Genomic DNA, 26,135 nt, shown 5'->3' with positions numbered 1-26,135 from the left:
CTCATTAGAGATGGTGACAATATTAATCACATAAATAATTTTAGGATGTCTCTATGATCTCCAGGCCAATCTCCTGCAAGCACCTAAGTGCAAGTCAGCAATTAGCACCCTGCCACTGTCCTCCCCTTCATGTAAACTGCACAGAGGGTCTCCTGGATATTCTTGTGTCTTCTAAGAGGAGCAAGCATTATTGCACTAATTGGTGTCTTCAGGCACACTAGTTCCTGTGGGGCAGTTCACAACAGAGAATTTCTGCAGAAAGAAATCATGTGCCACATTAAAATAAAGTCTAATTTATGCATAAAATTTTCATTAATCCTCTTGTGGACAGTATGTCTTGATGACTCTTGTAAATAAACTCTGCCTGAAGGAATTAAGGTAACATGCCAATTTCTACTATAAAACTGAACAAAGAACTGTAATCCTGAGAGGCATGGGGACTTATTTTACAGAGACAAAAGAAGGAGAAAGATTTTTATAGCATGTAACAGCCACTTGTGGATAAAGACTAAAAAGACAGTTGTAAAGAATAATTACCCATGGGACACTATAGAAAACCAGAGAGCTCCAAAGGATTTCCAAGTTTTTCCTTGTAAAAAATGCACCAGACTGGACTGATGGACCCCCCCAAAGGCAGAACCTTTGGGAGCTCCCCTGTGGTTCAGAACTCAAATCATGTTTTCCAAAATATCTGAAACTCAAATCCCACTTTCCAAAATTACTTGCAGCCTAAGTCCCATGCAGGTTTTTAAACGTACTTTTTAATAGGAAACATAACATCTATAGCATCAGGAAACAGCTTCAGACTGGGAACTAGCCAAGCTGAAGGATCACCAAGAGTGAGCAATATGAGCTGGCTATTTCTAGATGCCCTAGACTATGGGAAGATTTCCTATGCTTCAATGTATATCTTTGTTTTGACCAGTCTCCTCTTGACACTGGTAGCCAAAAGGAAAGAAAAATACCTTGGAAAGGACTGCCACCTACTAATGCAATAGATTCAGATAAAAATTAGCAGTGATGATATACACAGAACATTTTCTCATTCATTGTGGGGAATAATTTAGTGTCTCATATTTTTTTCTTGTTATCTGGACAAGTTTCTTTCATTACCTTAAACTGTTGTTATTCTAGAAAGCCAGGGAAAATATTATTTCATTAGCAAACTATTCACTGGTGACATGAGAAACCTAAAAAATGAAGTTCAGTGAATTATAATAGTTGTATCCAAAGTTTGGCAGTAAATGGCAAATAACTTCCTGTGAATTTTACTATGGTATTGTGCAGTCACACAGCACTCAAATCACAGCTGGTCCATCCAAGCTCAAACAATAAATACATCAGGGAACACAACTAATAAACTGTTTCAACAGCAGTAGACAAAATAAACATGGTTTCACCATTGACTGCCTACAAGAGCTAGAAATTCAAGGTTATATGGAAGCTCATAAAATGGAGAACTAAAAATTTCCTGTTCTAGTGAGCATACAATAAATCAATATTTCCTGATTAACTTTAGACTTAGTAGCTCACAGAAAATTTCATAATGATAATCAGAGTTTCCACTCATTTTCTTTGAGGTTACCAGATTTTGACTTCTACTTTGGCATAAATTAGAGTCAGTGGGATTGGTTCTAGTTTCTATTTGCTTCTAATGTTGTCCCTGTTACTGCTGTTGGTTTTTTAAATAGATTCCAATTTCCAGATTCTTGGGATCTTTGCAATTCTTGGGAGGGAAGAGAGGAGAAAAGAGGCTGTATGAGCAAATTAGTTATCACAGGCTTTTCCCAGGCTTCTCACTCAGGAATTCACTAGCTATGGCAATGTCAGTGGTCACTTGGGTATTGGCAGTCATGTTTCTACAACATTATTACATCATTTAAACCCAACAATTAACAATTGATAAACAGTCAATATTCTAGAAGCCTAATTAAAAAGGTAATGTGAGTATCCATATAAAAAAGTCCAAATATTCAGGGTAGGAATAAATCCTCTGAAGCTATACAAAAGCATCAAATAGGGAATAAAACACAGATGGACATGGATGTTGTGAAACAGACAAGCACACAGAAAATACACAGCAAGATATCCAGGCATTTCAAGAGCTGAATATTTTTTAAATTAGCATTGCAAACTGAAATTCAGTGTTATTTTCCTTTCAAATCACACTCCTATGAAATATCTTAGGCCATTTGGTAGCCAGCATGTAGCAGACAGCACTAGAAGCATTTTTCAACTCTAGTTTAATCTTGTTCTATTATTTTTTCTATCATCTGTATAAATAATTGTAAACAAACACATAAATACAGATAAAATATCTCACACATAGACCAACAATAAACCCAGAAACTGAAATTTAAACTATAGAAAAATGATTGTGTCAGATACATTCAACAAAAGCAGAATATGGGAAGAGAATGAGACCAAGTTTATAACAAAGATTTAAATATTAAAGTGGTCCAACTAACTTTCATTCTCTGCTATTCCTCTCTGTATTATCATAACTACATTTGATCAACAATATTCCTGTGGGATTGAACCAGCAGGAGACCTCTCTCCAGGAACATAATTCACATTTGAAATCTTTTTCAATTCTTCAGGCTTTAGAATCAGAGAATATTACCTCCATGAGAACAAACAATGCTGCAAAGAAAAGGAGGGTTGCCCACTCAACTCTGTTCAATATCATCTCAAAATCATGGATGTCTGCTAGCACAAGCAGCCAAAGGGCTCCCAACATGGCAATCCAGCCTGCATGAGAGAAAAAGAGAACAATGCTTTACACTTCACAGACTTGTTATGTGCTGCCAATACGTAAGTTACAGTATTGTGATTTTCAAAGATTTTTGCCATATTTTTGCTTTGATTGTAGCAAGGAAAAGTTCACAGATATCACGGGATGAATGGTCTCTGCTTTCAAATTAAAATCTAAAATGAAAAAAAAAACCAAGAAAAGTAAGACAAACTTGGGTTACCCAAATGATCAAGGGGATTGGATCACAGAGAAATCTTTACATATTTAGGAATAGTGAAGGATTCTGCAGCTCCTGAAAGGCTGGCTGCATCTCCTGGACCTTGAAGACTCAGCAGCTGCCTGCTCTAGAAGATAACCAGGAAAGGAAACTCTCCTTAAAAAGAAGAGAGATTTAGAGCAAAAAAGCTCTCTTCAGATATGATCCTTCTGTACATCCTGAAGTACTTTAATACACATATTTAGGTAACTGAGTGAAAATACAAATCATATGCACAATAATTCAGGAAATGCAAATAGCAAATTTCCTGTCCAAGCAAGGCTCACTTACCCTCTGCACAGTTAAAATTCTTTCTAGAGCTGCTTGATCCCTCTGGTTCATTTATCTTCAAACTCACAGAGTTCCCAAAGCAGCAGAGGAAAGAGAACTGTCAGTTCTATCTACCACGACTTTTCAATAGCAAAGTTGATTTGCTGTATTATAAAACAGAGCAAATCTCTTCATGAAAATTAAATTTATTTAGTCTGAACACAAAGGAAAGGTTTATGGAAATGCACTGCCTAATTTTCTTCTGACTGTTGTCTTGGCTATTTTTCAAAATCTATTAAAAAACAGTGCGCCCAACTCCACCTTAAATAAATAAAGATTATGGCAATTCCTGTTAGGATGCTGCAAGGGAGAGTAGGTATGTGTTGATTTGAAGTTAAGCAGCAGAATTTTAACTACTGTTTTATAAAAGCCTATGTGACAACATAACATTTTCTCACATACATTTTGAATGTAATTACAACAAAGTGAAGAATTAAAGAATTTCTCATTACTTATGGGACAATCTGTGAAAATATCTTGGTATTATTCCTACCCTTCTGTCTCCAATAATAATGAATCAACTAGAACATGCTATATGGAGATAAAAATTAGTCACTAAAGCTAATGAAGTAATACAGAATTGCAGAAGAGGTGGATGGAGTCAGGCATTTTCTATCACCATGAGTGTTATCAGCACACATTAGCTTCAAGCATGCAGCTTTGCATGAGGGAACAGTGCCCAGCCTTACAATATTGTTCCCTGAGAATACAGCCAGGCAAGGGAGGTGTCATCCTGCCATGCCTCAGCAAGTACAGCTCTCAAGAGGGAAGTGCAAACACATCAGCTGCCAGTTGTGGCTGCACAGAGCTGATTTCAGTCTAGGGAGAGGAGAGGAGAGGAGAGGAGAGGAGAGGAGAGGAGAGGAGAGGAGAGGAGAGGAGAGGAGAGGAGAGGAGAGGAGAGGAGAGGAGAGGAGAGGAGAGGAGAGGAGAGGAGAGGAGAGGAGAGGAGAGGAGAGGAGAGGAGAGGAGAGGAGAGGAGAGGAGAGGAGAGGAGAGGAGAGGAGAGGAGACTTTCTTGGATTTTTTTATTCACTATGAAGAATTTTGAAACTACTAGGACACATTAAAGACTGGCTTCTCTGTTTTTTGGTTTGTTTTTTTTTCTCCTAGCTTCCCGGACCACAAAAGAGAGCCATGAGGAAGAGAAATAGAAATAATTTTTAAAAATAACTTCTCATTACTCTAGTAAAAACAAAGCCCATTTACTGTTCCACAGACCACTTCCTTTACTGCCTTTTAGTGCCTCTGCTTCATAACAATTGATGCCTCAGAAAGAGAACTTAGAAACTGAACCTAAATTCTATTTCTACCTGTTGAAGAAGGTGACAGTTTCTATTTATTTTAGGGGAGAGGAAATTAAATTTTATTATAAAATACATCTTGCAAATTTCTAATGCATTCTTCATAGGAAAAGATTTCCATGTCTTCTGCCTGGTGTCAGAAAAAAAAAAAAAAGTACAGTAGAAATTGCTTAAGGGCTTGCTTTTCTTATACCCAGTAGTCAAAACCACCTTTGGAATAATACTTGGCTCATGCTGAGTTGAACACAATTGCAATCCTACTCAAAAAAAAAAACCCTTATTTTAAAATAATCAAGTATATGAACTTGAAAATATAAAACAATCCAATAGAGTAAAATAGAAGTCTAGAATTTGGGGGTAGGCAGCGGAAAGAGAAAGAAAATAAGGAGAAAAAATGCTGTGTAATTTGTAGGCCCTTCAAATGCTCATTAAGAAGAATTTGCATTCCTCAGCAAAAGTAATTTTGACCAACTACCTCATAGTAGCAGATCAGAAGCATAGAAGCATAACAAGCTTCCTCTGAACAAAGTGAAAATGTGGACTCTGCACGTTCACTTTATATGCACAGAATTTGGAGTAATGCATTTAAGAAGAATGAGAAAATTTCACTTTTCTGGAAACTGAAATGGCACTTGAGACATTTGAACTGAAAACCAAATTCAGGGTAACATTGCATGATCCCACTGATGGCCTGGGCAGAACAGCAGTAGGAAGAGATGAAACTGAAAAAATCCAGAATGGGAAGAAACTGGATGCCAAATAGTCCTCCAGAAAAGACTTGAGAAACACAGTGTATCACAACTAAATCTCAAGACCCATTGAAATATGGAACCAGGGCTATAAATAGTAAATTATGTCAAGCAACCTCTGCTCTCCTCATCCCTGGCAAACCCTGAGAATATCTACTGTAAGATGCATACCCATTAGGAAATCTGAGGCAGGGAAGGAAGCACAATCAACAGCCTGAAGAGCTGACTTTTGAGGAAAAATGTAAAGAATCCAGGATACTTAGCTCAAAAATAAGATGATTTAAGGGGTCCTGACAAATCTTTGGGAAAATACCAGGCTTCCCAAAGGGCGGAGAGCGATCCATTTGTGTCAGCAGTAGTGGGTACGACAAGAAACAATGAAAAGAAGATGCTAATAGCAGTGACAATGATTCAGGCAACACAGTATTCAGGGTCACACAATTATAGTGATTGAGAAATAATTAAAAAAAAAAAATCTAGACCTGTTTCTGCCAGATGAAAATATAGTACTCTGATCTGCAAACAGATGGGAGAGACACACTGATTTTTTGTGTTTTTCTCAAAGTATGATTTTGGTTTTCTGTGCTTTTTTTTTTTTTTTTTTTTGTCATTGTAGCTTAAAGATGTATGCCAGTCCTTCATGTACTATGGTGTAATTGTAATGTAGTATATTCTTCAGCATCCTCTTATATAAGCCGATAAAAATGTTGGGGTGAAAAAGGTAAATTAAAGACATACATCCACTAGTGCTTGCTTTACTCATAGAATATGTTTTATCAGTATAATGAAAATGTTCCATATTTTGGTTTCTTCAAATTTTGTTTTATTTTATCAGGCATTCCTGAAAATATACATTCTGAAATCTTCCTGGATATTTCTAAGTGCTTGCTGTCCACTGGTAAGTGCTCTTTTATCTTTAATTATTTTTTTTTTTTTTTAATATAAAGTTACCTTCTCACAAAGCAACTTGGAATAGGTCTTTTGAGCAGTCTCTTTTCACAGGCTTAGCTTCATGGAAATCATTTTATGTTCTTTGCTATTTTTAGCACCACAGTTTAAGGCAACTCCTTGGGGGAGAGAACAGTCCAAGACCCCACCCTGGGAGTGAAGGTGACAGTCCAAGACTTGCACCACACCAATAAATACTTGGTACAATACAAGAGAAGTAAAAGGATATGGAAAAAAATGGTGGAGGCTATAAAACAAGGTAAAGAACTGACTGGTCTATGATCGCAGATCGTCCCATGTGCCTTAGGAAAGGATGTGCTGGTGGTATAGCTCTAAGAGCATGAAGTCAGAATGTGAAATCATATTCACCATTGTATTGTAATGCCAACACCTATTTTCATTAACTCTGCAAACACAATTTTATAGATGAAGTAGGATGGCGCTCAAAACAGAGCACTGGAAGAAAGAAACCTGGTTAGACATTTCTACAGCTGGGCACTCCATCTCCCGAGATGAGCTGACAGATATATAGCTGTCTATATCGCACCAATCCCTAAGTCTGAAAAATTACAGAGTACTCCCAGTAAAGGTCACTGCAAGCAAACGCACTCTATTGCCATAGCCTTATTGACTCTAGTGAACAAAAAATAATTCAAGGAGCTGCAAATATCAAGATAAAGGAAAGGTCGTCTCCTCTAGAAGCGAGCAATAAAGATCAAAGGTTGCACTAGCAGATACAACTGTTACTGATCCTTGGTTTTTCTTGTCAAGTGTGTGGGCAGCCACATGGACAGGGGGTATTGTATAATGCCTGCATAATTATCTATTTTTAAAGACACCGTGACATTTCAAGGCAGAATTTTTGAAAATTATCCTAGAATAAATTACGACTACAAGGATCATGGAAAGCAGATCTCTTGTATTTTCACAAGCAAGGTGGTTTGCTGACAGGGAAAAATAACTAATGTTTGGACCAGACTTTCTGAGTCCAAGTCAATGCTGACTGCATTGATTTATCTCTGTTCAAACATTCTCATTATTAAAAAATTATTGTCAAATTTATTTTTAACTCATGCTCATGTACACTCTACAAGGAATGCTTTTGACGGGACTGTGAACCAAAGATGTATGAAGTCTCTCAGATACAGTTACATCCAGTCTCGTTTTTAAAAACAGTTTGCATTTTCATTATGCAACCAAGTGAAAATGCCACATATCAGAGGCCAGCAGGTCAGTCCCATGCAGAGCTCTTCTTGACCTTAATCTAAAAGTACTAGACCACCTAAACCAACACCACCACATGCCACGAGAGATAACAGAGTAAGTGGATGAAGCACAAGCAGGGAGGTCAAGAGCACTAAACAAGGACAAAAATATCAAACTCCACTGGCAATGGTAGCTGATGACACCTGGGGAAAAGGTCTGCAAGCAGCTCCAACAAGCACACCTATAAGAATCTGGAAGAGTCTCCAGAAAAGCCTAAAGACTTTGAAAGAGGACAGCTTAAAATGTTGGCTCTAATCTTATTATGTCTTTCTACCTTGGAGTGGATGCTTTTATCAGAGGCTACAACACATGGCTTTATTTACCATTGTCAGATCAGCAATTAAAAAAAATAACTTTAGTCATGGAAAGCAGCATTACCGCTTCATATAGGTGGAGTATTAATGGAAAATGGTAAGGGAAGAAAGAAATTGCCATAGACAAGAGTCCATGAGTACCTGCAGTTAAAAGAAATACATAAGACAATAAAAAAGTATCCAGGTTTATCAGTAACTCAGCTGTGGTTAGTTATAGATGATTAAGTAAACTTATGAGATGGTCAAAACTCATTTTAGGGGTAACAAAAAGCACAAGAAAAAATGTATATAATATACATCACACCTCATAAAATAAGATCAGGTATAATGTAGAGCTGGAAACTAAATTTGAACAGGTAAAGTGTGAAGCTTCAGAAAATATATAAAAAAGGGCTCAAGTGAACTGAAGCACAGGAAACAAGAAACCATCAACACCAACAATATTTACATCTTGGCAAAGAAGAGGAAGACACCCCTAACATGTTGTGACTCCTTCCAGCCTAAATATGATGCTTAGTACCCTGGAGAACATCAAAGGGAGACCCCAACAACAGGGGAAAAAAGGAAGATGATACTGGGATTATTCTTTTGGGTTTTGATTGGATTTTTATGTTGGTTTTTTTTTTTTTTTGTCGGGGGAAGGAGAAGTTGTTTGGTTTCTTGATTGCTTTTTTACAACAGTTTATATTGCATATTCTTCATGAGTTTGGGTTTTTTTTGTATTGATTAGATAATTTAGACTCTAAGTGTTAGTATTATCATAACATGAAAAATAACTGCTGACTTTGGTTGCACTGGTTACAACTTTTAACTTTTTACTGATAATAAATTCTCAGCTCCATATATAGAAGATGTTCCCCTTTTTGTCCAGAATATCACAAGCTTAAGAAGACCATGGAGACTTGGAGAACAGGAGCCTTCCGCCATGTACAGAGAAGGTAATCCAAATGTTTTGGAGACCAAAGCCATTTACTTTACTGAAATATGTGAAGGAGTTTCCAGGCAACTGCAGATTATTCAGGATAGTATTTTTAGCTCTACAGAAAAGATCCACAAATGTTATTTCTCAAGCTTTGCATCTGTTTGCCTAGATTTCCAAAATAATGAAACAAAATTTAAATTAAATTGGGGGGGGGGGGGGAGGGGAAGAGAGACAAAGAAAAGAAAATAGTCATTGTGATAACTTTAAATGCAGTTGACAATAAAGTATCATTCGAGCCATTACTTAGGAGTCAACACCTACAAGCTTTTATCAGCTAAAACTGATTCATTTCCTAGACCTAGCTAATTTCTAGATAAATGTTAGCTTTAGTGACAAATTAAAGACCAAAAGTGCACTTTTCACAATGAGGATATAGGGACATTGTAAGTGAAATATAAGATGTGCTAAATTTAATGTCACTCTTGGCATCTGGCCTATGCTTTCTTAAATCTAGATTGTTCACCAGTTTTTATATCTTAATAGCAGTCTGTCTTGACAGGATTTTTCATTTTCTTAGGCATTAAAAAAATTATTCATCAGCTTATTAAACTGGTCTACAGTTTTTGTCAGTTATTTTATAAAACAACTCCTCAATAACACTGAGTAGCTCTATAATAAACATTTCATCTTAACTATTGCACAAATTAACCTGAAAACAAACAGGTCTATATAAGCACTTTCTTTTTCTTTTTTCCTTTCCATGGGGATAAACACTTTTTAAGTAATTTTTTCTGTTTCTGCAAATATCGTTTTATTGTTTGTAAACAAATGTCATATTTATGGAATTCCACCATCACACAGAACAGTGGCAGAACATAGTTCAATCTATTTATCACTGATAAGAGATGGGAAAAATGTTCCAGAATAAAATTTCAAATTTTATTTGAATCAGAATTAAGAGCTTCTGAGATCAAAACCCCTCTCATGCTAATAGGATTTGTCCACACCTCTCTCAACCCTCTGCTCCTCTACAGGGATATATAAATCTTTTGGATCTGAGGAATTCTTCTGCACTCTGGGAGGCAGGATCTTTCTCACAGGCCTGTGGGGGAGAGGTTCAAGTTTAAAAGCACTTTTACCATTCTACAGAAGCCTCTTGGCCCAAGTTCAGATGCACATACATAGCCTATCCTAGAGCCCACATAAAAGCTGGGGTGGGGAGTGAGGGAAGATTATTGGAGTTCTTCTTGAGCAGCTTCCTAGGATGCATCTTCAGAACAAAACCACATAGACTACATTTATTTTCCCTGTGGAATACTAGAGATTTTTAGTTTACATGATCACATAATTTGGTCAAAGATCCCTAAGTTAAAGATTTCTGCCATTGGTTACAGCACTGCAATTCATGCAAGCTTTTACACACATACATACTGACCCTACAGATCTGTCTCAAAGTTGTTAGCAAAGAACCATTCCTGCAGTGAGCTCCTAATTTAAATGTTACAGAAAATAAATTGATTAAGTTGGTTGTTAAAATCTTAGGCTGCAGTAATGGAGAACAGGCATCATTGTTTCTAAGTAAATATTGCTATGAAACTTCACACATTCTGTGATGAAAAAACAAATGTAAGAATATTTGTGAGGCTCTCTAGGACTGTGCAGCCCTCTCTTCCTCACTAAGCAAGCTACCTGATAAGTGCCACTAAGTTTCAACTCTATGATAATTATTGGTTCATCTATGTATAGTGTAAGCTCAAAATTGAGCATGTCCACTGAAACATGTGAAAATCAAAAGCAGGACAAAAATCAAAAGCACGTAAAGAGGAGAAACTTCAAATCTTATCCATTTCCCTTAATTTGAGAATGGACTCCTCTCTCCAGTAAAGAAAAAATTATTGTTATCATTTTTATAATAGTCTCTGTAGACATAATGGAGTGAGGAGTCTGTTCGACTGAGGCCCTTTCCCATTAGGATATTTAATTTCTCATGTGAATGTAAACAATTTTTCTGTAAATTATGGAAATTAGTCAATAAATATGGCAACTGGTATTCAAAGGAGTGACAATAAAACAAGAGTCTTCTAAATCTACACCAACTGAGTACATTTCTCCTTTAATGCTCCAGCAATACAATAAAGAGAAGTCTGCACAACATGGCCTACCAAAAAAAACCAGAAGTCAGTTTACATTAAATGAAAACAGTTATTTTCCTACTTCTCCACTATTTCAATCACAGTTTTAAAATATTTCAAAGATGCAAGATACAACTAGTTAGCATAAACAGCAAAAAGAGATATTCAGACCCTCATGAGTAGCTGTAGCAGAATTTGCAGACTAAGTCCACAGTCATAAGTTAAACCACATCAATATAGAGAACAAGAGAAAGTTTTGCAAGAGAAAGAAGTCTCATCAAACAAGATAGCCTTTGTTTGTAAATATTGAGGAATTTTAGCTTTAGTGCAAGAATGATGAGGGAAATTCAGATCTAGGATGTTTGCCTGACAGGAGTGATGTAGAATACTGATTATACACCTTGTCCTACTGCCCAGAAAGGTTATAGTGATAATGTTAGTTACTTGAATGTTCCTAAAGTTAGTTATAAGTTCCTAAATTTGGGGTGTTTGCTAGCACTGATTTGGTTAATCATACCAAAGATGAAACCAGGCTGAATCACAGCTGTTGACTTCCTCCGCTGATTAGTGACACCCCCAAAGATTATTCTGAGGGCAGATGAAGATAATTAGCTTAAACATCGATGTCTGAAGGATCACAGATGCCCACGGCACCAAAAATACCAGAATGGGCTCAGACAGTAGCATTGAGACAAGGCTCCTCTGTCCAAGTGAAAAAAAAATTGAAGACAGCTCTCTCCAGTGAGCAAATGGTAGTCCTTAATTATGGAAGAATTCAGTGAATCCAAAATGTCTCTCCCTATCCCCTTGCTTAAATAATTCATCAAAGGAACATGAGAAAAGCCATGGATGGTAACACCATAGGTTCACCTGTGCAAGAGTCGTGTCTTTAACAGGAAAAATGGTGGCATAAAGCAGGAATTAATATACAAATAAGGCAAAACCACAGTTGTATTTCTCCTGGCATTACATCCCTACTTCCAGGAGCCAAAATTGAGGCAGCATCTCCCCTCTGAAACAGAAACTATCTCATATCTTTACTCTTGGGTTTTCACCTTGTTCCTTGAATATGAGAGCAACAGAGTTTGTTGCAACCTCTTAAAGGAGAAGAAGACATTCTCACGTCTCAAAACTAGTGAGCCTGGCCCTGGGAAAGAGGTCTCCAGAGGTGGAAGGGAGCAAGAGTGAGGGGGTCTGCAAGAGCAGGCTGCCTGCATTGCATGCAAAAAACACAGAGAGGCAAAGGCAGGGACACAGAGAGACAATGGGTCCCTCTTCACAGATACTAGAAGGAACTGCGCAAAGTTCACAGCAGCTCAGCAACTCGTTGAACTGACTAAAACTAAATCAGAGATAAAGCACCTTCCCCACAGAAGAAGAAGGAATTAAGCTATAAATTGATTTTGGTATTTTTTATGACCCAGTCACTTTGAGCACTCCCTTCAAAAAATCTAGCTTAAAATTTCAACAAAACCTTGCTTTATATTACTTTTTCAATCTTTTCCAGACATATTAATACAGTCCAAAGCTCTAGACATGCCTGCCGAAAAGATAAAGTCAAAATAGTAGCCAGGTACAATCCTCAAAGGGGCTTTAATTTCATCCTTTGTCATCTTTTCTCAGATGTTTTAATAATGCTTTATCAATAAAATAAAATCTCATGGGACCAAATGAAAGTAGTGTAGGAGTCTTACAGTTTTTAGTATCTGGGTTTTTTTAAGTCTCAGCACTAATCTTTCATTAACATAGATATTTCATAGAATTACACTAAATAAATTAATGAACAGGCACAAGAAAACTGAATAGGAAAGAGTTCTGCATTTCAAAAAGTAGCTAAGTATGCAAATTTTATTATTTAAATTAAAATGTCAGTACCTTCAAATTATATTAATGATTCCATGTTCCTAATGAAAAAATTGCATCAAGGCTTAGGACTGATAGATAATTTAAAAATCTTTCTAATTCTCTCTACCAACTGCAATTTCAAGTTATTAGATTTCTAACACTTTATCCTCTGTATAAACCATTATTCTGGTAGAAAATTAAACACTGAACAGCAATTTACTTTCATTTTTATGAGAAAAACATATTGAACAAATTTACCCTAGTCAACAGAGTACAAGATGTAGTGTACATTAGGAAATATATTTCCATACTTTGGAAGACTAAAATCCATAGAGCCTCACAGCGGCACTACTTCAGTAATGATAAATAAGTGACAGCTATCATGAAGACAGCGAAATTCAGGAAACAAAAATGAGAACCTGTAAATAATGGGACCTGTAAACTTATCAGTAGAAGTTTACAGGTTCAACTACTTATCAGTAGAAGTTATATGTATGCTTAATAACATTTATTCATTAATCTGACAGGTTTGCCATGAAATGCAGAACAGGGAGAAATTATACAGAACACATACAGCCCTTATTTACTGTCAAGGTTGTTATTCAGCTACAGAATAACAGAAACCTACACTGTCAAACATACCATTTATTTTCATTTATTTTACTGGCATGAAGCAGGACAAACAAAAAAGATCAATAGTTACTATGTTTCCTCTAGCATTGACTCCAATTCCTTTGCAGTTTTGACAAAAATTTCTTACCAGGAGCATACACAACTAGTGCTGTTTAGTCTTTAATGACTGTCTGGCTTTTCAAAAACATTTATAGATGTTTGGCTTAATTCAAGAAGTTCTACATGGTTCAGTGCCACTTATCTGAGACACAGAAGTAAGAGTGTAAATTGATTTCTTAAATTGTCAATACGAAGGCCTTTCTTATGTTTTCAGCCACCGTGACTTCAAATGCATTCAAATACTTTCAGCTTCTGCATTTTCCCAGACCTTTTTAACGTAGCACATTTTTCTGTTATAATACAGCAGTTTACCTTTTAACTTCTTGACAGTAATCTTCATGGGCTGAAATTGCCCATTTGCATGGCAAATAGCCTGTCAACAGCAGATATGGAAGGTCTTGCTTAGAACCTGATCACCACTGTAGAGCTATAACTGGCTCTGTATCTTGCACAGTAAAAATAAGTGTCAGTGTAATACCTGTGCATATTATTGATTTATTCATTATGAGCTACTCCTCTTCAAGACTGCTCCATCTTTCAGCCACTGAGATAGAAGTATATAGTGTGTAAATTCAGATTGCATAAAAAAAGGGGATTTGAAATTCCATAATCTTAAAAAGCTCAGCAGAAAAAAAAAATCTATTTTAAATTGGTCAATGCATAGGTAGGTCTTATGACTGGTGATCTGACTATTTATGAGTATGATTTGGTTCTGTTTTTTGGTTATGTGGAGCTTTTTCTCATAGAGATATACAACTACCTGTATAAAAACCTCCTCATAAATCTATATATAGAAAGTACACCCAGAGCTACTTTCATTTCACCCATATGCAGTGTCCTCCAGTTTTTATTTTTGGAAATGAATTATTATGGTGATAAAGTAATGGAGACTGTAAATTATACAAAGAGCTTTCTATAGTTAAGAAATTATGCCAAACTGCTTCTTTATTCTCCCATGGAGTGATTATCTTTTGATCTCCCTGATGCATCTTGGTCATTCACTCGAACAGTGCAAATGATGCCAAGGTCAAATTTGCTCATTCTGTAATGTTTAGCCAGCTCATTAGTATTGGAAATCCAGAAAATGAAGTCATGAGCACTCTCTGTTACTCCTCCTGGAGTAACTGGGATGTGACTGAATTTTTAAAACCTGCTCTTCTCTTCCCAGAGAAATTGCTGCTTAACCTGGTAAAATTATGAGGACAGAAACATATGAAAAATGGCTTTCTGAAAAAAATCAAGACTCAGGAAGATATGGCTGGCTTTTATTCAGGGAGGTTGCTTATTTTACTTAGAACAAAACTAGGAAACTTACCAAGATCTAGGTAGATGCCTGGAACAAATGAGTTGAGAAAAAACATAAGAATAACACATCCCAGCACTGTCAGACATTTGATGAGAAGAATTTTGTCTGTTATTCTGTGCTGGAGACAGACAGGAAAATAAAATTAGTCATTGTATTAAAGAAGAAGCTATCTATTATGCATAGAGCTCAGAAAAGCATGTGTGAAGTGCAAACTGCTGTTCCTGTATTGTATATTCCTCTTTAGCATAAAAGACAGAACTACCTGAATAGTTTTTATAGTGCATCTTATGGATACCTATAAAAACCATGAATATGTGGTCCAACAGGCTTTAAGAGATACAAGCATCTAGCACCTGCTGCATACATTCAGCTGTATTCAGACACTCCCTCCATAACTTCAGTCCAGAGGGTGAAGCAGGGTTGAAATGCAACTCCTACCAAAGAGGGCATTCTGAGCACTCAGTGGTTTTGTGATCTGGGACAAAATCACTCTTCTTTTTTCAGGTGTGCTTTGAAAATCTATAATCTACTCTAGAGGTCAAATCTTTCACACCTCCTGTACAGCTCTCATGTAATTGCCAAGGCCTTCATCTCTACAGAGTTTGTACTCCTCCATGCCCAACTCCTGCTTCACTGTGCCAATCTCCTAGTGCCCTCAGCCCTCACACCCAGTGCTTTCTGTTGTGTCTCTGCTTTCACTACCGCTCCAGGGAATCACTTTTCCCCAGACCGAGTTCATCTCTTGTTTCATGTAGTTTAAAGCTCCACTAAAATACAAGAAAGTCTCTGTTCTTTAAAAAATTTGTCTCTTATCCAATGCCTTGAAAGGGGTGTAAAGAAAATCTGTTGGGTTTGCTCTGGTTTGGTGTGACACCTAGGACAGTGTTCTCTCAATCAAGGACTTGCACCCCAAGGAGTCCAATATAGGACTTGAGCTCTCAGACACAGGCCTGATTCATTAGTGATGCTAGTGAGGTTGAGAGATTGTGACACTTAGATAATTAAATTTAGGAGACATTAATCCCACTACAGAGTTTCCATCTTCTCAGATTCAGCCTAAAGACTTGAGCAGTACTAGTGTGTGCACAGCTAAGAGAACAGGATTTATCAAGTGGTTTATCCCTACTTGAATAATAAAAGCAGTAGTGTCACCAAAATGCATTAACTTAGAGTCAGCACTGGGTACATTAGGTGGAGTGTACTCTATTATCATTCATCATGGCTACAATTTATTGACATCTCCTGAGCCTTTCTGGCTATGGATTAAAAATTTAAGAAAACTCTGCTGAACCATTACTTCATTCTTTAAGTTATAGTATTCTAAGGAACAAAAGTACAAAACCTAACAAAACCTCACCATGTTGTTCAGTAACCTTGTCTGACCAAGAAGCCAACCACCCTGGCTGCTAACTTTTTGGCTATCAGGAGAGCTAATAAATTTCCATTAGATTTAAAGCACTATCTCTCTATAAAGGCATAGCTTCATTTACATGAATACTGAAAAAAAAGAAATGCCATCTACTTACTTTTTTCTGAAGTTCCTGGATATTTGTTTCCCAGTTTTTATCTTCTTGTGAAATTTGTCTGAAAGAAAATGACACCTACTTTTTTCCAGAGTGAAATCAGAGCTCTGCCAAGAGTGTTGGAATAAATCCCTCTCATCACATATAAATCACCTCTTTCCCTGTGGGGAGTAACCCATACTACAAAGGAATCATGGCCTTCTTACATCCAGCAGCAAAAATCCCATGAGCATTCACATAAGACTCCACTTTTGTTACAAGCTCCACTAATACACAAACCCTTCTGTTCACGAAGAAAGCCACAGGCTGAGAAGGAGCTGGACTCCAGGGTATAGACCTCAGTATAGGATCTGGCTATCTGCAATGTGTATTTCCCTTAACAGTTTCAGGAGCTGATGTGTGTGTCCCATTGTGATAAAACAAGGGTTGTGTTCTAACATCAGCAAGTCAGAACACACATGTTTCACATTTGCATTTTATAATGAAGTTTTTAAGATCTGAATAACTTCACCATGTTATCGGCGCAGTCAGGCCTCCAGCAAAAAGCCTTGGGCTTTGCAGTTCAGGAGCTCTGTTGTTAATGCTAATGAATCTTTACATTGCTGTAAGTGTGCTGTGCTGGAGGAATCCTGATTTTCAAGATTAAATATAGAAATTTTATTTGTAAGTCACCAGGGTCCTCTTTAGAATATCATAAACTATGAGAATCTTAAAATCTTTTGAAAAGGAAGCGATTTTAACAGCCTTATTTGTCTTGAAGTATTAATACTCTCACTCAATTCAAAATACACAATATCAGCAAAAATTATGTAAACAATCTTATTATTGGAATAGTTCAAGAAATCACATTTACATTTTCTTGCTCAAATTCTTTAACAAGGTTATTAATTGAAATTATTTATTCCAATTTCACTTTAAGCAATTAACATCCTAAATATTTATCACTACTATTCTCAATCATCAAATTCCATGGCATAACATCTGTTTTTACTAGAATCTAAATAAAACAAGGTCATTAATAGTTTAGTCATAGTTTATGTAAACTTCTTTTCTATACATAAAAATATGTCTGCACTCAGGTTCACACTGAAATTTTGATTATGAAATAATTGCAAAACACAGCAATTTACTGGTGAAATGTTTTTTTAAACTCACCCATTCACTGAAGAGAATTTGAAATTTTCAGTAAAAAAAAAAAAAGAAACTCCAGCATCTTGCTGTGGTGAAGCCACAAGTGTAAGGAAAAGTGAAGTGATATATATGTAATCTTTTTAAACTGAAAGATGCCTGAAATTTCTAGGCCTTTAATTTTGGGACATATTGACAAATTTATTTTCCAGGCCTTACTCATCAGTTTAGTCCTAAAGTAGTTTGTTTTACTGAGGCTGAGAGTGGCTGTTCCTATCTGCCCAGGCATCTATCTCATCAAGACAGAGCTAGCAATGCAGGTCTTGTTCCTGTGAAGATCCCTGAAATGGGAGGTTGGACATGCTGGTCCTTGCTTACCTGTGAAACGTCCTTAGCTTCTTCCTCAGGAGCATCTCCAGAGTCAGCACCTTCTGCATCAAGAGGCATTTCACAGCAGTCTCCTCTCTGCTGGCTGGATTGATGCGCTGAGCTGTCAGCCTCCAAACATAGATCTCATGTTTCAGCTCTGAAGAGAGGCAAAATTGCAGCAATGTGAAGTCCAATGCATACAAAACCAGAGATGGGTAAAATATGTGTAATGTGCTCTGGACTCAAAGCTGTTAAAGTTATTGGGATGGTTTCCCAACACATTTCCACTCAGGAAGTTACTTTTGTTATTCATTTTGCAGAGCTGAACTGAATGAAAAATTAATAGAATTTTTTCAAAATTTTAAATAAATGAACCACAAAGTATTTTTCAAAAAAAAAAATAGAAGTACAGTCTTCAAATGTTCAAAAAAAAAAAAGAAGTACAGTCTTCAAATGTTTGCAAACACTTTCAACAAGCTTAAGGGCTAAAATTGTAGCCCATTAATTTTTCAACAGAAAACAAACTGTCAGTATACATTATTATACTGCTAAGGGATACCAGTTCCCTGTGTAGTGAGGAATTCCTTCACAGTATTCAAAATAGACAGCATGTTTCCATTCACTCCATGTTCATACAAGCAATTTTATCTATGTAAGGCAAAAGTGAAATTTGGCACTGTTATATGGAATAACATTTAATAGTATTTTAAAGGTTTCCTAAGAGGATTTAATTCTTAGGCACTGAAAATATGTGTAAACACAGAAACCATCACTTTCATGCTGACCTGGATGATATCTGATCCTGTGTAAGTTGAGACAGACTGATTAACACTTCAAAATCAGACTCTAGAATCTTCTCAGAAATTTCAATCCTTTTTGATTATTTTTCTCCCTGTACTGTTGAGGCCTTGGAGAATGACCAAAAAACATGTGTTCCTGTTCAAGAAGGATGTTAAACTGGGCATGCCAAATAACCGTTTGAATTTTAGAGGAAAACACTAAAGAAAGAAAATCAGAATATTCATTCAGAAACTGTGCAAATGTTTCCTATTGAAGAAACAGGATGTTTCCTCGCCATTCTTTTCTGTTCCACTCAAATTTCATGTCATTGAAGACAATATGTCAAGAATCCAAGGTTTTATATTTTAAGATTCCTTTTCAATCAGCAAGTTGCTCTTGTTCTGAAAATAGATGTGTAACTCTTTACGTCATGTAAACCAGCAATAAGAATTATTTATAACAAAAATATTTAGTTACATGAGAAAAATTTAAACACATTTTGATGTAGGCAGTGATATTAACATTTTATGCTGCAGCCCTCTAGAGGGTGATGATATCTGCTATCAAACATGTTCAATTCCTCAGTTTCCTTTACAACTATTTATAATGATAAAGCAGAGTGAATCTTATAAAGATTGACCATGAAAAGGAATTAGACATAACAAAACTCAAACATTTAATAACAAAAGTATGTCCAGAGTCTGCATGGTTGACACAGAAGAAAGGGATTTGAACAGCAATTGACATACATTTTGTATGGCTTATGTCTATACATCTGCACACATCTGTCAAGGTGGTCATGCTTGCCTAAATTTTACAGTGTAAAACCACAAATACAAATTCACACTGTTGAAAGCCAGTTTATATCTGAACCACAGATTCCAAAAACATGCCAAATCGACCACTTTCCTTTGTAATATATTTGGTGGTTTTTGCCAGAAGTATAACCTGGAACAAAATTGTATTACAATACAGATAGGTCTTGCTTATCAAAGGATCTACATGACTTCTGGCCATCATTTATTTTTGCATCAACATTTGTGACACACACAGATATAACAGCAGTAATTTTCCACTCCCAGAGGGGAAAAAAAAGTCCTTTCTGTACTTCATTCTTATATGATTTTTGAGTGAATATGACTGCAGCTTTGAAACTGTCATCAGTCCAAGGGAAAGAGTGTTTTGTCTTTTTCTCTGGCAAAGGATCATGAAGCATGAGCAACCAGTTTGCTGTTCTACTTCCCTACAGTTTGTCTTTTCTGCATCAACTTTTCTGGAAGCATCTGTTCATCCTGCGTTTCTCCCCATCTTTTCCAAGTGAAATTTCACCAAGGGTTTAGCTGATAGAGGGAAGCTGAATCATGCACCAGCTAAATGAGACTCAAGTACTCCACAGTTATTTTCATACATATAATCTCTATCTTCTCTCCTTCAGAAAGAGGCAGCTATCATCCCCGTATCTGTGCCACAAACAAACCCACAGAGGGGAAGGCAGCATGACTTGTGTTGCAGATTCCTGTTCCACAGCTGAAATGCGCTGGCGCTAATCTCCAGGTTGAGCAAAGTTGGACTGGTGCTTTGTGATCTACCTTAAAAAAATATATGCATGGCTTTGACTGTGCCTTTATGTGCTTGATTCTTCAGTCATTGGTTTTCCAAACCTCCAAGGATGTGAACATCTGACCTGCTGTGGAGTTAACTTCAGAGCCAACTGTACTTGGAAAATCAGAACTGTTGATACAACTTCTATACCGCAACCCCTGTTGCAGTAATGATTTGTGCAGAGGTTTTCTAGGTCATCCCACAGAATGTTTCCCCTACTTCTCTTTAATGCGCACTCTTATTGTCAATAGCCCATTGTGGCATGAGGTGATAGGTACTTATTAGAAGTAGTGCTTTTTTTGAAGGAAAAATAATGCAGAACCTTGAAGTCAGCAACAACAATTTACATGGCCAAAATCCTTCAGGCCTTGCTATACTTCTCCCAGTTCATAACTGCAAAACCATTTAGCCAGCAGCCCCCAGAGTCTGGGACCACCTGATATATTATGACATACTGTGTTACACATGGACAAGGGCTTAATGCAACCACAGACTCTTATCAATCACTTTGAAATTATGGCCAAGACAGCAAAAGGGCAGCATTTGGCTGCCACCGAATAGAATCACAGGATAGTCTCACACTCTGTTTCTCTGTGTCCATAAGTTCCTGTCCCTGCCTCAGATGACATCCAATAGTTATATTACACCAGAATGAGCTCTCTCCACTCACTTGTCCAAGCCATCCACAGGGATTTTGCAGGGTTAGCTTTATGGTAGATCAGCCTTCTATCCAATGTAATCTACCACTGTCAGGTCTATTGCCAGTAACTGACATGGTGAGTCTGTAGCATGGCAGTTTCTCATTAAAGCAGCTAAATTAACATTTGACTGCAGCCATAGCACCAGTAGCCAAAGTGATAGAAGCAAAGCTGTTTAGTATGCAGTGATCTGGGGCACAAAAAGATAGGAGAGCTGCAGCTCAGCTCAGTCAGAGAATTCAGCTCATTATGATAACTAAAACCTTTGTGAATGCCATACATTCATAAAGCCCACGAGGCACAACAGCAATATATCTAGCATTATTATTGCTAATGAGGAAATAGAAAAAACTCCATTCCTAACAAAAAAATATTAATTTTTGTCTTAGTTATAGGATCAAATAAAGGCTCCTCAAACCTGTAAACCCTATGCTGCTAATCCATTCTCACTTTGTTATTGATCATATTTGCCCTGGAAACCACAAACATTACATCCTGGACCTACTGAGTTTAACAAAATTTCAGCTGCTGACCCAGACTGTGAGAGTTTAGATAAAATTTCTTCATTTTAGAAAATTTAGAAAATTATTAGAAAACTGCATATTATTTCTGCAATCTGACAATTAATAGTCAGATTGATTTTCATTTGAGTAATCACACATTCCCTCCCATCCAGCTGCCAATAAAAAAGAACACATCCTCAAAAACTGAATGTAATTAATTCCCAATCTCAGACTCTGAAAAGGCCAGTTTGTTTAATTGAAGATACTCAGAAGAGCATGACCAACCTTGATGAGATGATAAGAATTATCATTAAATGACAATTTTCAACTTGCACATGCACTAACTACATAAACTATCTTTTTGCAAGCAACACAAGTTTGCACTGCTGGGCTGTATCTAACAGCATTCAAAGTACATTCATCTGAATATTTGTTTCATTTTTTTTCTCCACATGTTACTGTAGCTTACCTATTTTCAGTAAAGCAATTATTTTTCATAGCCAAATTCTCAGAATGAGAATATTTCTGTTTAAATGCTAACTGTAAAGCAAATTAAGTATCATGAATTCTAGCTTAACTAGTAATAGTAATATCTATAACTTTTAGTAATTTTTAAATTCCTCATATTATGTAGCAAATCTTCCAAGCATTATTAGATGGTGTCATCTCCATTTTGTAAGTGCAGAAACTAAATCCAAAATTTGAAACCAATGAGTAGAAAAAATTCATTTTGAGGGATATTCCAGCTCAAACACTTATGCCTCTCTCCTAGAGGCAGCACACCACAACAGGACACAAGCATGAGGATCTAAATCTAGAAAAACCAACAAACAAAACAAAACAAAACAAAAAAAAAAAAAAAAAAAAAACTGGAGTATTCTTGTTTTTATTCCTTTGAATATTCCTGTTGGTCAGTAGTGGATAAGGTAAGCATAGGTGCAAGTATTGCATGGTCTCCAAAACTACATCAAAATATTTTTTACCTTGTTCAGCTAAATACATGCAAAGGAACACAAGAAATGTGCACAATGCTGCATAAACCAGTACAGAGAATTTATATAAGTTTTTCAACTCAGCATGACATCTGAGGCCCCATTTGGTCATAAAGGCACCTAATGCCAGCTCAGCTACCCAGCATGGGATTGCATCCATCACATAGGAATTACAGGGCATCCTCATCCTGCAGGAGAGCAGCTGGAGCCTGGGCAGGAAATCACAAAGCTCATAACTTCAAGCACCTAAATAATTCACCAGGAGTCATCTTCCAAGCAAGCTGGAGCAGGCTGCAGCAGGCCCACAAAAGAATCTACAACATTACAAGCCTAACCCTGAATTTATATGGGAATAGTCAATTTAGTATGTGTATGATGGTCACATAGGACTCAGATGGAGTAATCCACAGATATTAAGGTGAGTTAGAGTTCTCATTACATTTCAGGATGGTTGATAAAGATATACATTAACCTTCAGTTGGCTTGTTCCTGAATGACAGGTTGGATATTTCTCTCTCAAGTAACATGGGTTTTGTTCTCATCTCTGGGTAAGTCAGACTTTAGAGACACAAACTTATTTTAGTGCTGGTGGGCTTGCCCTCAGTTTCCTCTACGGCAATTCCCCATCTTTTAAAAGCAGGAATCTGAATGTATTTAGGTTCTCTGCATGCTCATTAGTACTTGCTTAATGTGCTTAAAATTCTTCATTCTTTTACACTGAGACTGGGACAAGGAAGTCAAGAGTCAAGTATTTTGAGCATGCATTTATCTAAAATTCTACTCTAGTTTGTTTCAGGAAATTTTTCTTGGGTGTGAAATCTAGAAAAACAACTCCAGCTTACTATCAAATAGTTTTCATTAGAATTGCCACATTTGCCAAGGAAAGCAAATTTTGCTCATGTCTTCCATTAAACTACAAGTCTCTCATAAAAAAAAAACAAAACTCTCTCTTAAATTCACTGTATTTGCTCAAACACAACTAGATACATTTCAATCCCAAAACATTTAGCACAAAATGTAACTACTGCTGATGTCTTTTCAAAAGGAGAAAAAGTGCCAAAAGTCACTACTTAGAGATGGTATTCCCAAGGATAAGGAAAAAAGAACCATAAAAAGATAAAGCCTCATGAGGACAACAGCCTTTTGGAGTATTTCAAAAGATAATGCCTCTTCTAATGCTTTTAACAGGACAAGATGAAGAGCAAAACAATGCAGCCTACTTCAGACTCACCATAACTTCTATCAATGGTTTAGAAGTAAAAATGATGACTAATACATTGAACACGCTTTGGTAAATGAAAATAGCAGAGCAATTAAAAGTCTGTCAAGCTTACACTTGTATTTGAAACAACATCACAGTGAAAGCTTTCTGCAGCAAATAAACACAGATAATGGGTTACAGAGAACTAAACAGTGGTTTTAAGCTCTGTTTATTAGGAAGACCTTATGCACTTCAGAGCCACAAAAGTGAAAAACTTTGTCATAGCTTCACACAAACAGTGTTAATGGAAAGGCTCTTCCTTGCCAACCACTGTATACCTGTGCAATCCTTTCACAACAGAGGTCTGGATATAAAAGGAGAGGGGCACAAAGGCTGTAAAAGAAACAGGAGCTAGAATTAAGCTTTTCCCTCCCATCAGTGATTTTCCAGTACTCATTCCTTCCATGAAAAATGAGTATAATAAATTGTCAGGTACTGCTCTATTGATTCAGAATGACACTATATTATACCTTCTTTCTGCATAAGACAGGTAAAGTAATATTACAGCTGCCTTCTTGTGATGGCTACATTATCGATGCACTAAGCAAATAATATGAGCTTGTCATATTCTCCTTGTTTTGCAATGCCAGAATACTATTTTTATCCTCTGAAGACAAGAAGAGGTAGATCAATGTTTTTCTTTTTCCAAGGGGAATACTCTAAAGCAGTTCAAAGGACATATACAGGAATTAAAGCATAAAATTATTGAAAATATTTAAAAATACAAAAATCTTCAATCTGTGGCAAGTAAATAACTGTACTTCTTTTCATTCCTGATCATCAAGAGAGCTATTGAATGTACAAATAATAAAAGACAGCTTTTGATTTGCATTTTCAAACATAAAGTCATGGTAGATCCTGATATATTATCCAAAAAGGACTAAACACAGTATCTGAAGGGACATTAAGACTACCTAGTTTGTTTGAGACTGAAAGTCTTACTGTTCTTTCAAATAAAAGACACAATATGTACTGGAAAGATATTATCTTAGATACCAAGAGCATTCATAAATAAAACTGCACCTTTTAGTTCAGCATGCCAACACTGACAGTAGGAGAGTTAAAATGTTAACTATTCACTATTAGGTGTTAATATCTACAACTGGATTGCAGAGAAAAGAGAAAAAGAGCCCCTACAAAAAAAACAACACACATTTTACTGTCCACATTGGTCCTCAAGATTTAAAAATATTTCCCATAAAATCCAATGAAATTAACATCTTAGGTGAGGACAGTAGAGTGCAGAGGATATTCCAAAACTTCCATTCAGACTGAGTTTAAAGTTGAATTCTTGAAAACTTATTGAAATATTTCTTTCTTTGGACATTACTGTCTTCATAAACTGCTTGCTACTTTCCTCACTTGAACCAGCTTCCAAGTGAGGACAGGCCACTTCGTCCAACATCACATTAAATACCAACTATGCTTTATTGGCAGTTAGTAAAATACCTATACAGGCACAGATGCACTTCAGGACAGAGATTTGTTAATTTACTTAACTCAGCTACATCATTGACGTACCTTTCACTGATTCTAGCAAGAAATAGTTCCTGAAGTTACAAATATGTCACTAGCAAAAATAGGATTAAAGACTGTTCTTTGACCCTGAGCGGCACACATACTGATGTTACACTACGCCGTATCCTGGGTGCCCTCTGTGTCCCTGCAGTGTCCTTGTGGCCCTAGACATAACTATTATTTTATGTCAGCTTTTTGCATTTCAAAGTGTCTAGCGCTAAGTATTGTAGTTTTCTTGCAAGTCATCACAGTGGTTCTTTCCCTCCTCCTCTCCATTTTCTTTTCTTTGAGAACATCTGTAGAGTGTGGAAGAAAGGAACAGATTTGCTCACTCATCTGGTTACTGCATTTCCCATTGTGGGAAACAGCTCTGTGTTTTTCACACATTAAGCACTTTACATATGACTATGATTAATTAATTCCTTCTGTTGTCAGCTTTACATGCTGACTCTCATACTACCATCAGTATTTTCCCAGCTGTTGCAGACAATGAGTTACACCAGAGGGAATGACATGCTCCCCCCTCTCCTGCTCTTACCAGTCCCGCTTAAAATGTGGATGTCTTTCAGCCAGTGAAAAAGTTGGAAAAAAAGAGCAAGCAACAAAGTAGAAATAGGGAGCTGGTGCCAAAGTTGTGCTGGAAAAAAGCTCTTCCTCTCTGGCAAAAATGGCCAGTATAATAATATTTGTCACCAGAACATGTGCCGTCCACTCTCCCGGGGATAGCAACCTTACCAAACACTGAAGTCCACGTCTCCACAACTTGACAGCTGGGACATAAAATGTATTGTTACACTTCCCAAGAAATAAATAATGTATTCTCAACCCTTAAAGGGAGAAAAAACTTTGGTTTTATGTTTTCAGAGAGGCAGTTGAAATGGTAAATTTAATTCATCTTACAT

At 36.7% G+C, this 26,135-nt stretch overlaps 1 protein-coding gene across 4 annotated transcripts in view; it reads right to left on the bottom strand.

Annotated features, from left to right (window-relative positions):
- Nucleotides 1–26,135, bottom strand: part of OCA2 (OCA2 melanosomal transmembrane protein) — a 186,293-nt gene that overhangs the window by 64,981 nt on the left and 95,177 nt on the right. For all 4 annotated transcript variants that reach the window (XM_038148622.1, XM_038148613.1, XM_038148627.1 and 1 more), the window contains 4 exons: nucleotides 17,889–18,036; nucleotides 16,386–16,443; nucleotides 14,869–14,977; nucleotides 2,624–2,751 (listed from right to left, as the gene is read on the bottom strand). In XM_038148622.1, the coding sequence (XP_038004550.1) occupies nucleotides 2,624–2,751; nucleotides 14,869–14,977; nucleotides 16,386–16,443; nucleotides 17,889–18,036 (443 nt within the window). The remainder of the gene's footprint in view (nucleotides 1–2,623; nucleotides 2,752–14,868; nucleotides 14,978–16,385; nucleotides 16,444–17,888; nucleotides 18,037–26,135) is intronic.

Source organism: Motacilla alba, chromosome 1, assembly GCF_015832195.1.
Source record: "Motacilla alba alba isolate MOTALB_02 chromosome 1, Motacilla_alba_V1.0_pri, whole genome shotgun sequence".
In the NCBI taxonomy this organism is placed as follows: domain Eukaryota; kingdom Metazoa; phylum Chordata; class Aves; order Passeriformes; family Motacillidae; genus Motacilla; species Motacilla alba.
Note: the sequence above shows the minus strand (reverse complement) of the source record. Positions and strands in the feature narration are given on the sequence as shown.